The 13819-nt window shown below is 54.8% G+C and overlaps 2 protein-coding genes across 6 annotated transcripts; both read left to right on the top strand.

The window, feature by feature from the left end:
• The first annotated feature begins 435 nt into the window (after nucleotides 1-435).
• Nucleotides 436-5443, top strand: DTX3 (deltex E3 ubiquitin ligase 3). Of its 4 annotated transcripts, none has more exons than XM_036253184.1 (6): nucleotides 437-504; nucleotides 1833-1897; nucleotides 2089-2163; nucleotides 2534-3263; nucleotides 4158-4375; nucleotides 4723-5443. In XM_036253184.1, exons 3-6 carry the CDS (start codon nucleotides 2135-2137, stop codon nucleotides 4796-4798), a joined length of 1053 nt encoding a protein of 350 aa, XP_036109077.1. In that variant the 5' UTR covers nucleotides 437-504; nucleotides 1833-1897; nucleotides 2089-2134; the 3' UTR covers nucleotides 4799-5443. The 4 variants fall into 4 exon arrangements, with proteins under 4 accessions (XP_036109078.1, XP_036109077.1, XP_036109079.1 ...); XM_036253186.1 differs by having other exon boundaries at nucleotides 438-504; nucleotides 2515-3263; XM_036253185.1 differs by lacking the exon at nucleotides 1833-1897 and having other exon boundaries at nucleotides 436-504.
• A 312-nt stretch (nucleotides 5444-5755) lies between these two features.
• On the top strand, nucleotides 5756-12813 carry ARHGEF25 (Rho guanine nucleotide exchange factor 25). 2 transcript variants are annotated; one of them, XM_036251188.1, is made up of 16 exons: nucleotides 5756-5954; nucleotides 6240-6354; nucleotides 8599-8813; nucleotides 8948-9043; nucleotides 9114-9190; nucleotides 9368-9434; nucleotides 9626-9729; nucleotides 9919-9988; nucleotides 10101-10190; nucleotides 10283-10375; nucleotides 10566-10616; nucleotides 10812-10889; nucleotides 11035-11235; nucleotides 11380-11560; nucleotides 11834-12048; nucleotides 12331-12813. In XM_036251188.1, the coding sequence occupies exons 1-16, from the start codon at nucleotides 5856-5858 to the stop codon at nucleotides 12439-12441; spliced, it is 1863 nt and encodes a 620-aa protein (XP_036107081.1). In that variant the 5' UTR covers nucleotides 5756-5855; the 3' UTR covers nucleotides 12442-12813. The 2 variants fall into 2 exon arrangements, with proteins under 2 accessions (XP_036107081.1, XP_036107082.1); XM_036251189.1 differs by lacking the exons at nucleotides 5756-5954; nucleotides 6240-6354 and adding an exon at nucleotides 7111-7675 and having other exon boundaries at nucleotides 12331-12809.
• Nucleotides 12814-13819: the final 1006 nt, after the last annotated feature.

The raw sequence follows: 13819 nt of genomic DNA, 5'->3' as shown, positions 1-13819 counted from the left end.
CTTTGCTTTTCACTATGACTCTTCTTCCTACCCCACACAATCCCTCAGCGGCCCTTCTAGCACAGGGACCACAACAATCTGCCCGGTCTTCCCCGTCTGCCCAGCCCGCCCTGCTCGCCCACCGGCCACCAGCAGCTCCCAGAAGCTGCCACGCAGCTGGCTGGCAGGAGGAGGAAGCGGGCTCCGGGAGTGGGTCTCTACCCTCGGGATTTAACCTCCTACCCCAGTTCCACGACGCCACTCCCTCCAAAGACAGGGACGGAGCCTCCATTTTCGTTCTGGGGGCGGAGGGCAGGGGCCCAGAATAGAAGGGGTCAAAGGAAGCGGTGATTGTCGCCTGGGAGGGGCGAGGGGTGCCGTCCTCTTTCCCTTTTCCTCACTTTGCACCCCCTTCACACCCCCCTCCACCTTCTGGGGTCTCCCCCCTCCTTGTTGCTAAGGCCCAGGCCGTCATCCCAGCAACAGCCTCAGTCATGTGACCGGCAATGGCGGCGCTGACGAGAGGTAGGTGAGCCCGGCGCCCCCCACACCCACCGCGAGCCCCCCGGGCCCGCTCGCACCCCCCACGCGTTCTCCTGCTGCCCCTGCGCCCCCTCCCCCCGCCTCCTTCCCCAGCGCACTGCGCCTGGGGCCCTCTTCACGCCCTAAGGATCCTCTTTCTGTCATCCTCCAGCCTTGGCCTCCATTTGGGGGTTCTGGGGACCGCGATCGGGCAGACAAGCACCCACACCCAGTGGCGGGGCTCCGGGGCCTCCGCGAGAGGGGAACGTGGGGAGTTGGTTCTGGGTCGTGTCTTGCAGGATGTCGTTGGGGGAGGTGTGGAGCAGCCTCAGTGGATGCCCCCAGGGACCCTTGCCCTCCCCGGCTGCCCCTGCCTCCAGTCCCTGTCTGGAGGGAGGTACTGGCCCAGTGTCGGCCTAGGTTGCCCCAGAGGAATCAGAGACCCAGCTTAAACTGTGGCCCCGCCTCCCTTTTCTGTGCCAGCAGGACTTAGAGCTAAGAACACCCAAGTCCTGGGTTCCCTCTGATGGGGGGGGGGGTCCACCTTGATAAAGCTAAGGCTCTAGGGTTCCAGTTTCACTTTCTGAATCTTGAAATGCATCTGGCGTTGAGGGGACTATGATGGAGGAACAAATGGAGAGCCGCTCCCCTTGGGATCAGTCAAGGAACTGAGGTCACACTAGTGGCCCCTCATTCTATTTGAGCTGCATTTGGAGGTGTTGTAGGGACAGCTCTGTAGCTGAGCATGGCAAGACTCGGGAACCAACAGACTCCACCAGTGGAGCCCCTTCCTGAGCCCCAACCCTCCCTAAATACAGATTAGTTGCTGACAGGCTTGCACTTGGTGTGCTGGGTTTAAAAGGTGACAGTGACAACTTCGTTTATTGCAGGGGCTGCTGCCACTTAGCTTGCCTTTCAAACAGACTTCAGTAGAAGAAACTATTGGCTCTCAAGGAAGGCTCCCCAGCAATAGGGGATGAATTATTTGGGAATGTGGAGCAGGGCAAGGAGTTGGGGAACATAGAAAATATTCTTGTCCATGTGATCTGCGGAAGGTGGCAAGGAAGACCGCCATCTGTGTGGACTTTTCCCTTCCCGATTTCTCTTATCTGTTCCTTAGGCTTTCTTGAGAGCCTCAGAGCTGGGGAAGAAAAAAGGAAAGTTAGCATGTTGAAATTTCTTCTTTAACAACTTGGAGAGAGGCTGGGGATGGAATTCTGCAGGAGATGAGAGAGGAAAAGGAAGAGGAGTTTTTCTTTTGTTTCTGGGTTGACTGGGGAAGATGGTAATATTTGTCATCATAAACTTTTACCCTTCCCCTTCCCCCTCAGTCCTGATCAGCTGAATGTGGAAATAGAGGGATTTCTGCTGCTATCATTGTCCATGGGCTTTCAAGGTATCTGCCTCCCAAGGGAACCTCAACTTTTACCTTTAAATTGGTTTCCTCCAATCCATGTTCCAAGTAATCCCATTTCCAGTAATTTACATCCAGGTTCCCATCTCTGTTATGTGGGTTGCTGGGTTGGGGCATGTGGGAATGGGGCAAGGGCATTCTCACTTTCCCTCCTTTTCCTGTCCACCCACCAGGTCACACCACCTACAAGTAGGGAGCAGGGACACAGAGAGAGCCTGCATGCCATTTCTAAGCTCTTCAGGATCAAAGTGAGCAAAATGAGAGTGAAAAACTCTCCCTCTCTTTAACAGAAGTCAGTTTTCACTCAGAGGGGGAAGGGGCAGATTTTTTCTGTGATCTTGGGAGGAATGGAAGGAGAACCAAGACTGATGCTTGGTTTAGATCAGAATAATAATATTATAGAACCTTTCTTGTTCTTCAGTGGGTGCTAGACTTTGAAAGAGAAGAGGGAATAGAAAATGAACTTGGGGAAGGAGTTAGTTGGGTGTTGGACTTTGAGAGAGCAGAGATAATACAAGGTTGGAAAGGAAACTGAAGTAGGCACTGATGTTTGTCACTTGGGGACCCCCCACCCTGAGTCCCTTTCACCCTGGGGGCAGTGTCGTTCGTCCTGTCCAGAATGGCAGCCTGTGGAGGCACCTGCAAGACCAAAGTGACTGTCTCCAAGCCTGTGTGGGACTTCTTGAGCAAAGAGACCCCAGCCCGGCTGGCCCGGCTTCGGGAGGAGCATCGTGTGTCCATCCTCATAGATGGCGAGACTTCTGACATCTATGTTCTCCAGCTTTCCCCACAGGGCCCTCCCCCAGCCCCTCCCAATGGGCTCTACCTGGCCCGGAAGGCTCTTAAGGGGCTGCTAAAAGAGGCAGAGAAAGAGCTGAAGAAAGCTCAGAGGCAGGGGGAGCTTATGGGCTGCCTGGCTTTGGGGGTTGGGGGGGAACACCCTGAGCTGCACCGCCCAGGCCCACCCCCTCTCAGAGCAGCCCCACTCCTGCCCCCAGGAGCACGGGGGCTTCCCCCACCTCCTCCTCCCCTCCCCCCTCCTCCTCCTCCCCGCCTTCGAGAGGAGACAGAAGAGCAGGAGAGTACCTGCCCCATCTGTCTGGGGGAGATCCAGAATGCCAAGACATTGGAGAAGTGTCGGCACTCATTCTGTGAAGGCTGCATCACCCGGGCCCTGCAGGTGAAAAAGGCCTGCCCCATGTGTGGCCGTTTCTATGGGCAGCTGGTAGGCAACCAGCCCCAGAATGGGCGGATGCTGGTCTCCAAGGACGCCACACTCCTACTGCCCAGTTATGAGAAGTACGGCACCATCGTCATCCAGTATGTCTTCCCGCCCGGTGTCCAGGGGGTAAGGAGACTACTGCCTGTCCTTACCTTTTGTTTCCCTCCCTCCCCCAGCTCCTTCTCTGATCTAGGAAATCTGGGGGAGGATGAGTGTGTTTTTTAGTTGTGATACAGTTTTGCTCTTTCCACTGTATGCCTTTTGCTGTATGCCTTCCCACTCAATGCCCTGGAGCTAGGAGGTCTCCTTAAGGCCCAGCTTTTCCACTCCCACAACCTCAAGGTACACATGAAAATCATGTATCAGAGAAAGGAATGAAATACTGTTTACAGTTCTGTGGAGGTGGTGGCTAAAGTACAGGAAGGGATCTAACCTTTCTAACAAAGCTGAGAGTGTTACTCCATTCCAGATTTATAAGAGAGGAAAACCTTGATGACAGTGGAAGGTTAAACAGGAGTGGTCAAAGCCTACAGGTGTCCTCCTGCTTGATAAAGAGTAATTTCCAGTTCTGCTTTGCAGAGGAATGAGGACACTCGGAAGAAGAGTAATAGGAAAATGAAACAGGTTAGACAGTGGAAGAAGCATTGGGAGTGTTTTCAGGTAGAGAAGGGAAGGCTGAAAGATAAATTAGCCTGCCTTCACATTTCTGCTGAGTTATCTGGAGAGTAAGGACCAGCTATCCTCCATCATTTCTGAGACTTCATTTATTGCTGAATTGAGACTTGAAGGATTGAGACCAGGAGAAAGAGCCTCTTAACAATAAGGACTTTGTCCAGAAACAGGCTTCTGCTGCCCAGACCTTAGAGTCTCTCCTTGCCTGAAAGGCTGTCAGCCTGTCGCTGCCCTGTCAGCATTAGCTGGGTGTGCACAGAGAAGGCTAGCCAGGATGACCCTCCATTGGCATCGTGGCCTTAAGATGCCCAGCTACTCACTGCCCACTTTGCTTTCTCCTCTTCCCAGGCTGAGCACCCAAACCCAGGAGTTCGGTATCCTGGCACCACACGGGTGGCCTACCTCCCGGATTGCCCTGAGGGCAACAAGGTGCTGACCCTGTTCCGAAAGGCGTTTGACCAGCGTCTCACCTTCACTATTGGCACGTCCATGACCACAGGGAGACCAAATGTCATCACCTGGAACGACATCCACCACAAGACCAGCTGCACAGGGGGACCCCAGCTGTGGGACACTTCTTCATTTCCCTTTACTTGGCTCCTCCCCTTCTGTCCACTTCCACTGAGAGAACATCAGTTCCCTCTCTCTGGGAGCCTCCTAACTGGAGGAAACAAGACCCCAAAATATTAACCATCTCTTCTATCCCAGTTTCTCCTACATGAAACCTGGTACTAATGTGCCCAGCTTAACTTATACAAAAATGAGCAGAATTGGGCTAAATTATCTTGGGTTTTGGATTACATTAGGGGAGGGAGGAGGGGCCACAATGGGGCACCCAGAAAGAGTATGAGCACGGGGTTAAATAAGTAAGGTCGAACAGCTAACCCTGACCCTCCTTCCTCTTTGCTTTCAGGTTTGGGTACCCGGACCCCACTTACCTGACCCGGGTGCAAGAAGAGCTGAGAGCCAAGGGTATCACAGATGATTGAAGGACATCCCCTTTGCGAAGGCCCCTGCCTTTGTCCTCTACTAGGACCCAGCAGAAGCCTCTGTTCTCCTTTCTCCCTCTGCCCCTCCACCCCCATACAACACAGTAGGGGACCTGCCTGACTGGGGAAGGAGTTCAGAGAGGGAGGGGGCAATTCCTTTCTCTGTCCCCCATAGGCCAAGTGCTTCAGTGCAGTGTGAGCTGCTTCCTTCTGGCAGAGGCTGTTTCTCAGGCTCTGCTACCCTCCTCTGGTGTACATACTCCCAGTCTTCCTGCCCCCTCCATTGCCCTTGGCTTCGTCTGGTATGTGCAGTGCTCCAGTGACTAAGCTGAGAAAGGACCTGGGTGGGGAGGAGAGGGGTCTTGAATCCCCACTCCTGTCCCATACTGTCCCACCGCTGAACTCTGGTGCAGGGGAGAGGGAATCTAGCTGGTATGAGCACCCCATGGAGCCGGCCCTGTTGGTTCTTCAGAACCAATTCCCCATCTACCTTAACCTTGTCCTTTCCTGTGTCTCTGTGTCTGTTAGTCTGTCTTTCTCCTGCTCTTCTCTGCCCCCTATAAGGAGCCTCCGTACCCTGTTCTGGAACCGCTGCCAAACTGTAGCTTTTAATTTAATAAAAATAAAGTAAAATATGCAACTCTATGCCACACCCATTCTGTTCTGTGGACCCGTGGGGGTGGGGTGGGGAGCGGGACCTGCTAAGAAGGAGAAGGGGGTGATGATCAGGAAATCCCTGTGGGCCTCTCCAGTCTCTCTGCCTGCACAGGGCCTAGGGAGACGGCATGTACTTAGTGCGATCCATAATAACACTGGGTAGCCCCGGGTCACGCTTCCACGGTGGAATAGGGATTAAGAGGGGTTTGTTGATGAACTATGGTTGTTGGAAAGAACAACCCTACCCCTTTTGAAAAGTTTGGCTGGGGTGGGAGTAGGGGCGGAGCCGGGCAGGGGGGCGGATTCGTCAGCAGCAACTCCCCGGACGCACGCAGGCCTCAGAGCCCCCCAGCTTCCGTGCCCCTCGGCCCTGAAACTTGGAGCTGGGTAGGGGTCCAGCATGAAGCCCCCGGACCGCCCCGCCCCTGGCCGCACTGACCGGATACTGGGGGTTATGGGGGGCATGCTGCGCGCATGCGCCCTACCCGGGCAGGAGGGGGTAAGGAAGCGCGAATATGGTGGGGTTCGGCGGTCTTTAGGGGGGTCAGGAGGGCTGCACCCCATAACTCAATTTACCCACAAAAAGAATTTTGGGGGGCATCCGCAAGAACCCAAGAATTCCATTAAGAGGGCCATAGCCATGTTACGGGTAAACCGTTCCCTCCACTCCAGCCTTGGCGACCCTTTTATAACAATGCAGATTTTGACAGCAGGGAGAAAGGGTAGCGGAAGGTTAAGGCTGGGCGTGAAGGGCTGGTTCCTTACCATCACTCTATCCCAGCAGCCCCCGAAGAGAAGCCCCCTAGGGCCGGAGGGGACTGAGCCAGACTCTGCCTGTACGGAGGGAGGTCAGAGAGGGGAGCGCGAACAGGAGGTCTCTGCTTGGGCTCCACTGCCCGGTAAGAAGCTGGAGGTGGGGTGGGGCAGTTTGCCACCCTGAGCAAAAGTGGCGAATTAAAAAAACAAAAATGCTGTTCTTATTAGCATATAGGTTCGCATCTAATTTGCATGAGCCCTATTTACTCGCTGAGAACTTCACGCTTCTTCTCGCCCTCTAGTATGCTGTGTGTCCCCCACTCAGCCGGCCCCAAGCCCCCGCAGGCGAAGTGTCCCCGCGCCCCACCCCTGGCCCCTCGCCAGCCCAGGCTCCAGGACTTCGCCTTAATTGGTGATTAGCTTCGGCTGGAGTCCCGGGGCCAGGAGGAAAGAAGGGTCCGGCGAGAGGGAGGCACCTGGGATGTGTTCCCCACAAAGAGCTCCCGATTCATGCACCCCTACTGGGGGGCCTTGTCCACCCCTGCGCCGCTAGGGACAGTCCCAACTCTCAGGACATCTTCGCACAGACCAAGGCCGTATTCACCCGGCCCTTCACCGCAGAGACCAAGGGCGACCCGGGCAGACCCTGCCACCGGGCTTTACCCCCACCCCAGCGCTCCACAGTCAGATGCAGGAAGGAGGGGAAACCCGGGGCTGGGGAGCCCAGGATGCGGAGGAGGGGCAGAAGCGCTGGGGACGTGGAGTGGGAACGTGGTGATGCCTGGGGGAGGGGGGATTGGGGCGGGAACCCGGCACTGGCTAAAGGGGGAATGGGAGGGAGAAGGCGGAGCTGGGCCGCAGAGGCCCCTCCCTGCGGCGGCACCGCGGCTGGGCCTGTTATTCGGCTCTCCTCTCGGCCGGGACCCGCGCAGCGCCAGTGACTCCGGGAGTCGGCCCCCGCTTTCTCCCCTGCTCGGGCCTAGAACCAACCCCAACCCGAGAGGCCGGAGACAGAGCTGAAGCGGCTGCCGCATCCCGGCTCAGCCTCCCCAATCATCCCTCCCCTCCCCGCTGGACATCTGGACCCTGGGCCCCGCACCGACAGGGTTCCGGAAACCCTCCCTGCCCAGCTCCGCGGTTCGGCCTCGCGCCACCCTCACTGCGGAGCCCCCAGCCCTCCTGCAGACTAGACTTCCGCTTACCCCTGGACGCCCCCTCCCCGTTCCCTCCCTCCCCCCCTCCCCCAGCCTGGAGCGGGGGTAGGAGGGGGGGGTGTGCGCCCTGCGCCGTCCCGGCCCCGCCCCGCCCCCCCGTGATTCCCCCTGCATGGCCCGCCCGGGTGGGGGGAACGGGGGGGCCCGGGCGCCATGCGGGGGGGACACAAGGGGGGTCGTTGTGCCTGTCCCCATGTGATCCGAAAAGTGCTGGCAAAATGCGGCTGCTGCATCGCCCGGGGGGGACGTGGTGAGTGTGAGGTCTCCAGGGCTCAGTGTTGAATGGAGGGTGGGCTGAGAATTCAGGAATTGTTTGCCTTGGCCCTAGGGGATTTAGAAACTGGAGACTGTACCAGTATTTTCCAGGAAATACTCAATAGATGATCTCTAAGATCCCTTCTGCCTCCAAATTTCTAACTAGTTAAGGAAATTGGGAAGGGACAGGGCTTTCCTGTAGTCAGCTGGGTATGAGAAAAACCCATCCACAATCACCTTAGGCCTAGAACAGCATCTTTCCTCAAACCCTTTTGCTGAGAATCTGCTTCAGCTCTGAAGAGGGACAGGGGGATGGAGGAATGAGGAGTGAGGGGATCTACCAGGGGCTTTCTTAAAAATTACAGCTCCTCTCTCCCTGAGCCCAGGCCCAAGATAACCCAGATAAGCCTTGCTAACTTGACCCCTCTATTGGGTTTGTGCATTTGGGGACGGTGGGCTGCAGAAATCTTTTTTCTTATAGTGATTACTGAAATTGGTGGAGGAGGGGTCTGGGGGTGGCCGAAGGGCTCTTCGCTCTTCATATCCCCCTTCTCAGAGAATGGTCTGTACCCATAGGAGGGTTGTAGGAGAGCAGATGGCCACCCCCAGCTTTCAGTGTCTGCCCAGATGGCTGCCCCTACCCCCATATCTGTTCTGTTCCATGCTCAGGATATGGAGGAATCTGCAAGTGCTACTGTGGGGTTCCAGGCCTGGGGAGCCAAGCATTTACTGTCCTCCCAAGGGTGCCCTGGTGAAAATTTCTATCCTGGCCAACTCAAATGAGGATGGCAAGAGAGTGAGCCCTGGGGAAGAGGGGCTAAGCATCATAGAGAGGAGACTGTGACAGCTTCCTAGGGATCTTGAGCCAGGAGCTGGAGCAATATCTATCACCATTTTTCTTCCACCTCACCCCATTAGAATCCTATTCCATTGCTGGCAGTGAGGGGAGTATCTCAGCTTCAGCTGCCTCAGGTCTGGCTGCCCCCTCTGGCTCTAACTCTGGTCTCAGCACTGCACCCTGTTCCCTGGGCCCCCCAGGGCCTGTCAGTGGCTTGAGAAGATGGTTGGATCACTCCAAACATTGTCTCAGTGTGGAAACTGAAGCAGATGGTGCCCAGGCTGGACCATATGAGGTGAGCATGGAGCACCACAGAAGCATATAGGATATCCTTGAAGAACACTGGGAAAGAAGACAGATTGGGGGCTACTGGTCAATGGGAGACACAGCTATTTTCCCTGACCTCTGGCACTTGACCTTGGCACCTAGAACTGGATGCTGGAACCAGCTTTAGCCACAGGAGAGGACCTTCCAGAATTGACCTTGCTGACCACACTGTTGGAGGGCCCTGGAGATAAGACAAAGGTATGATGAAGTGGGTCTGTGTGGCTTCCCCTCATCCATTTGTTTACTCTAGGATGATCTTTTCTTTCAGCCACCGGAGGAAGAAACTTTGTCCCAAGCCCCTGAGAGTGAGGAGGAACAGAAGAAGAAGGCTCTGGAAAGGAGTATGTAGGTGTCACATACTCTCCCTCCCCACCACTGCACAACTTCCAGAGGACTGCCCCTCACGTGTTAGATTTGAGAACTGGAATTTCCTCTGAGGTTGACTGTGGAAATGAAGGGGCCTCTAGTCCAGGAGGGGGAAAGTAGGTAAACCAAGGATGTGCACTCCTGCTTTCTTCCCAGGTATGTCCTCAGTGAACTGGTAGAGACAGAGAAGATGTATGTGGAGGACTTGGGGCATATTGTGGAGGTAACTCCCTTTTCTCTTCTGAGCCCTGACCCAGCCCTTTTCCTCTGCCCAGGGCTAATTTTAAGAGATGCCTTGATGCTCCTCATCCCACCTTCCCAGTGCCCCTTACATCCTGAATTGGGGAGTGGGTGTTCCCACCAAGGCTGCCCCCCCAACCACACACACATACCCTCACCCCAACCTTCTCACAGGGTTACATGGCCACCATGGCAGCTCAGGGGGTTCCTGAGAATCTTCGAGGCCGTGACAGGATTGTGTTTGGAAACATCCAGCAAATCTACGAGTGGCATAGAGAGTGAGTGGTGGAGCTCTGAGGGAAAGGGGGAGGGGCAGATGCCTGGTTGTCTGTGTCCCACCCGTGGCCCAGGAGCTATTGCCTGAGGAATGTTTGGAGAGGCTTCATGGGGAGCACTACTAGGGCAGACAGCCCTAAGTTGCAGGGGTGCATATATTTGACCTACCTTTTCCCTGACAACCCCTCTAGCTATTTCCTGGGGGAGCTACAGCGTTGTTTGAAGGATCCTGATTGGCTGGCTCAGCTATTCATCAAACATGTGAGGCTTGAGAGATTGGGATCAGGGGAGGAGGTTGGGAGTGGATGGGACTCTGCAGACATGCTCTCCCTCTTCACCCACCCTGCTCTTTCTTAAACTCTACCCTTGTTAGGAGCGCCGGCTGCATATGTATGTGGTATACTGTCAGAATAAACCCAAATCAGAGCATGTGGTGTCAGAATTTGGGGACAGCTACTTTGAGGTCAGTGGCAGAGGTGCCTTGGGGAAAGAGGTACAGAATCACTGTGAGCAGGCTTTCCAGGCTGCATAACCACTGTGTGTCCCTGTCTCCAGGAGCTCCGGCAACAGTTGGGGCATCGACTGCAGCTCAGTGATCTCCTCATCAAACCAGTGCAGAGGATCATGAAATACCAGCTGCTGCTCAAGGTCAGGACCACCTACCTGTTCCCTGGGCACACAGCTGGGTGGGACAGCCCTTTCCTCAATCATCTCCTCAGGGTTCCTAAGCCTTCCCCCAGACTTTCTAGAGGCCTTCATCTGTGTCCTTTAGGGAGGTTGTGAGAGCTTCTGAGAATGTCCTCATGACTTCCCTGAACATTTATTTTCTGCTCCTTAGGATTTTCTCAAGTATTATAGTAGAGCTGGGATGGATACTGAAGAGCTGGAGGTGAGGACTTCTAGGTCTTTCAGGACACATCACATACTGTATCTTCTTGGTCTCCTGGGTTCCTCCAGCTCCTTGGGTGGTGTAGATATGTCTGGTTTTTAGGAGGTGGCAAACTGGGGGTCAAAACATGGTCTGAAGTGAAAACATGGCTCCTTCCCAATAATAACAATGCTTCTCCCTTCATCTGCATCCCAGCGAGCTGTGGAAGTCATGTGCTTCGTGCCCAAGCGCTGTAATGACATGATGACCCTGGGAAGACTGCGAGGGTTTGAGGTATGGGGATGGAGCAGGAAACCTGAGGTTGAGTGGTCTTCTGACCCAGTCTGAGTATTCAGGAGGTCCTTGTGGGGAATTGTCCTCTCCTGGTGCTGACCCTATGGTTGATTGGGAGTGGAAGACCACTATCCTTTGGTTCTAGGGAAAGCTGACTGCCCAGGGGAAGCTTTTGGGCCAGGACACATTCTGGGTCACGGAGCCTGAAGCTGGGGGGCTTCTCTCCTCCCGGGGTCGTGAACGCCGTGTCTTCCTCTTTGAGCAAATTGTCATCTTCAGCGAGGCCTTGGGAGGAGGAGTGCGAGGTGGAACACAGCCTGGATATGTGTACAAGAGCAGCATCAAGGTGGGGAAGGGGCTCTGAGGGAGGGGTTTGACTGGGATGAGGTGAGGCCTCAGAGGATATCTGGCTCTTGGATTTGTTGGAGGGGGCAGGAAGCAGCGAGGGCCTGAAGAATTTGGGGACACTATCTCCTATTTGCCAATCCAGGTGAGCTGCCTTGGACTAGAGGGGAACCTCCAAGGTGACCCTTGCCGCTTTGCTCTGACCTCCAGAGGGCCGGAGGGTGGGATCCAGCGCTATGTCCTACAGACTACAGACCCTGCAGTTAGTCAGGCCTGGATCAAGCAAGTGGCTCAGATCCTGGAAAGCCAGCGGAACTTTCTCAATGGTGAAGCTCTCACCCTCTCTCTTCCACATACTCCCTCCTGAATTCCTCACTGCCAATCTCCCATCCCTGCCCTCTGACTCTGGCTTCTCCTTATCCCCCATTCCCACCTTTCCCCCTACTAGCTCAAGAATTGATAACTCAGAATCCCCTGAAGGCCAGTTTATATGGATGGCAGTCCTTTAGAGGGAGGGCAAAATCGGAGGATGGCCTGAGCAGGCCCTGAAGGAAAAATCTGTCTTTGCTATAACTCTCCTGTTATTCTCTTTGCCCCAGCACTGCAATCACCCATTGAGTACCAGAGACGGGAGAGCCAGACCAACAGCCTGGGACGGCCAGGAGGGCCTGTGGTGGGAAGCCCTGGGAAAATTCGGCCTGGAGACCGCCGGGCCCAGGTCAACACACACACACCCATCAATGGCTCTCTCCCCTCCCTGCTGTTGTTGCCCAGAGGGGAGGTGGCCAGAGACCCCCTGCCTCTGGATACACAGGTATGAAGAATGTTCCCTGGTTGTGGGGGTAGAATGGGGAGGACCTATCTTGTTTCAGGATCTTCATATCTCTCTCCCCCATATAATTCCTCTTCCACCACTTTCAGTCTACCCCTTCCTAATTCCCATCTCTTACCCTCCTCCTTCCACTTTAACTGATGGTCTCAGGTAATCTAAGATGTCTGGCAGGAGGTGGCTTCACTAGGGGCTTACGCTGAAAAGAAAGGAGTGAGGGTGGATTCCTGAATTTTTTTTGATCCTCCAACTTGAGTCTTTCTTCAGGCCCTCAGTGACATCCTCCATATTCCTCGTGACTCCCCTTCAGTTCCACCAATTCCAAACACCCCTCCCTGCCAGGCCAGACTTGCCAAGTTGGATGAAGATGAGCTGTAACTGGCGAAGGCTGGAGGGGCGGGGGGGGGGGGGGGGGTGATGCTGACTCAGCTACTCTCTTCCCCAAGGAACTGCAGGGCAATCCTTCTGGCATTGCCCCAGAATCCCTCCCTCTTGGTGTATCTGGAGGTGGGCAAGGCTGGGAGTGGTGTCAACTTCGAGGAGGGTACCTATACTCAAAAGGACTTCTTTCTGTCCCAGGAACACAGGTTCCTTCAGCTCCCACCCCTATGCATGCATCACAGGTCCCCCACAAAAGAAGGACATGTGGGTGGGTGGGAGGGCTAGGGAAAGGGCCAAATAGAAATCATTGGTTTTGTTTTTATTTTTTTTGTTTTCTGTCTTCTGAGAATAAAGGTTTTGTTATATCACTGAGGCTACTGTCTTGGCAGAGGGAAGGGGAGGCTGTGGTCGGGGTCAGTGGGGTAAAGTGGTATGGAAGAGATCAGTTAGCCTCTCAGATCAGTTTGAGCAAGGGTCTGGTGAAAGGAGAAGGGCACAGGCTGTAAAATAAAAGATGTTGCTATCTTTATCTCTCATCTGCAGTTGCAGCATCTATCAGTTCAGACCTGGTGCTTGGGGCCACTGGAAAACCCTAGATCCTTGAAGAATCCTCCCCTTGACCCAGCCTTTCTTTCCCTCCCACCTGGACACTGTTCTAGTTCCCACTGGAAAGCCCAGTATAGTCTGACTTCCCACTATTCCCCCCAAACCCAGATTCTAAAGTATCAAATGCCCAATACCTTTTGTTCTGAGGTCTCCAGGTTCAGCAGAGGGAGATTGGATGGTGGAGATGATGCAGGAGACTATGGCCCCTTCTGGCTTTGGGTCTTCTTATTTTTGATGTCTGGGAAGTCATAAGACATATCCATACTGAGCAGGAATGAATTTCTCTTCAAGCCATAGACCCAAGAGTGTAGAGGCCAAAGGGGTCTTCACCCCTTCCAACTTCTGGAACAGCCCCTGGGACAGAGAAAGCCAAACATACAGAGATCCATGTCCAGATTCCCTATCCTGGGTCCTTGGTCATCAGTGTGTCCACTATATCCATTTGTCCCCTGGGCCTGGTCACATGTACTTGGGCTTCCTCAGCAGACAATAGACTGCTGGGGTGGGGGGTGGTAAGGAGGAGCTGGAGCCTCCCTGTGGGCCTGAGGTCCCTCAGGCCAACAATGGGGGGAGGGACTTCTTAAGGGGGAGACAGGACGTTCAGCCCAGATAAGACTTCTGGGGAACAATAGAAGGAATTGAAGAAGGGAGACCCACCCTCACTATACCCCACTGCCAGGACTTTGGGGTCAGGGACTGGGGACCAGAGGGTGATGGGGAGGGGTGCTGAGGATTCTTGTGAGTGGAGGAGGGGATGGGGCAAACAGCA

The sequence above is a fragment of the Molossus molossus genome, unplaced genomic scaffold (genome assembly GCF_014108415.1).
Source record: "Molossus molossus isolate mMolMol1 unplaced genomic scaffold, mMolMol1.p scaffold_m16_p_10, whole genome shotgun sequence".
NCBI lineage: Eukaryota > Metazoa > Chordata > Mammalia > Chiroptera > Molossidae > Molossus > Molossus molossus.
Note: the sequence above shows the minus strand (reverse complement) of the source record. Positions and strands in the feature narration are given on the sequence as shown.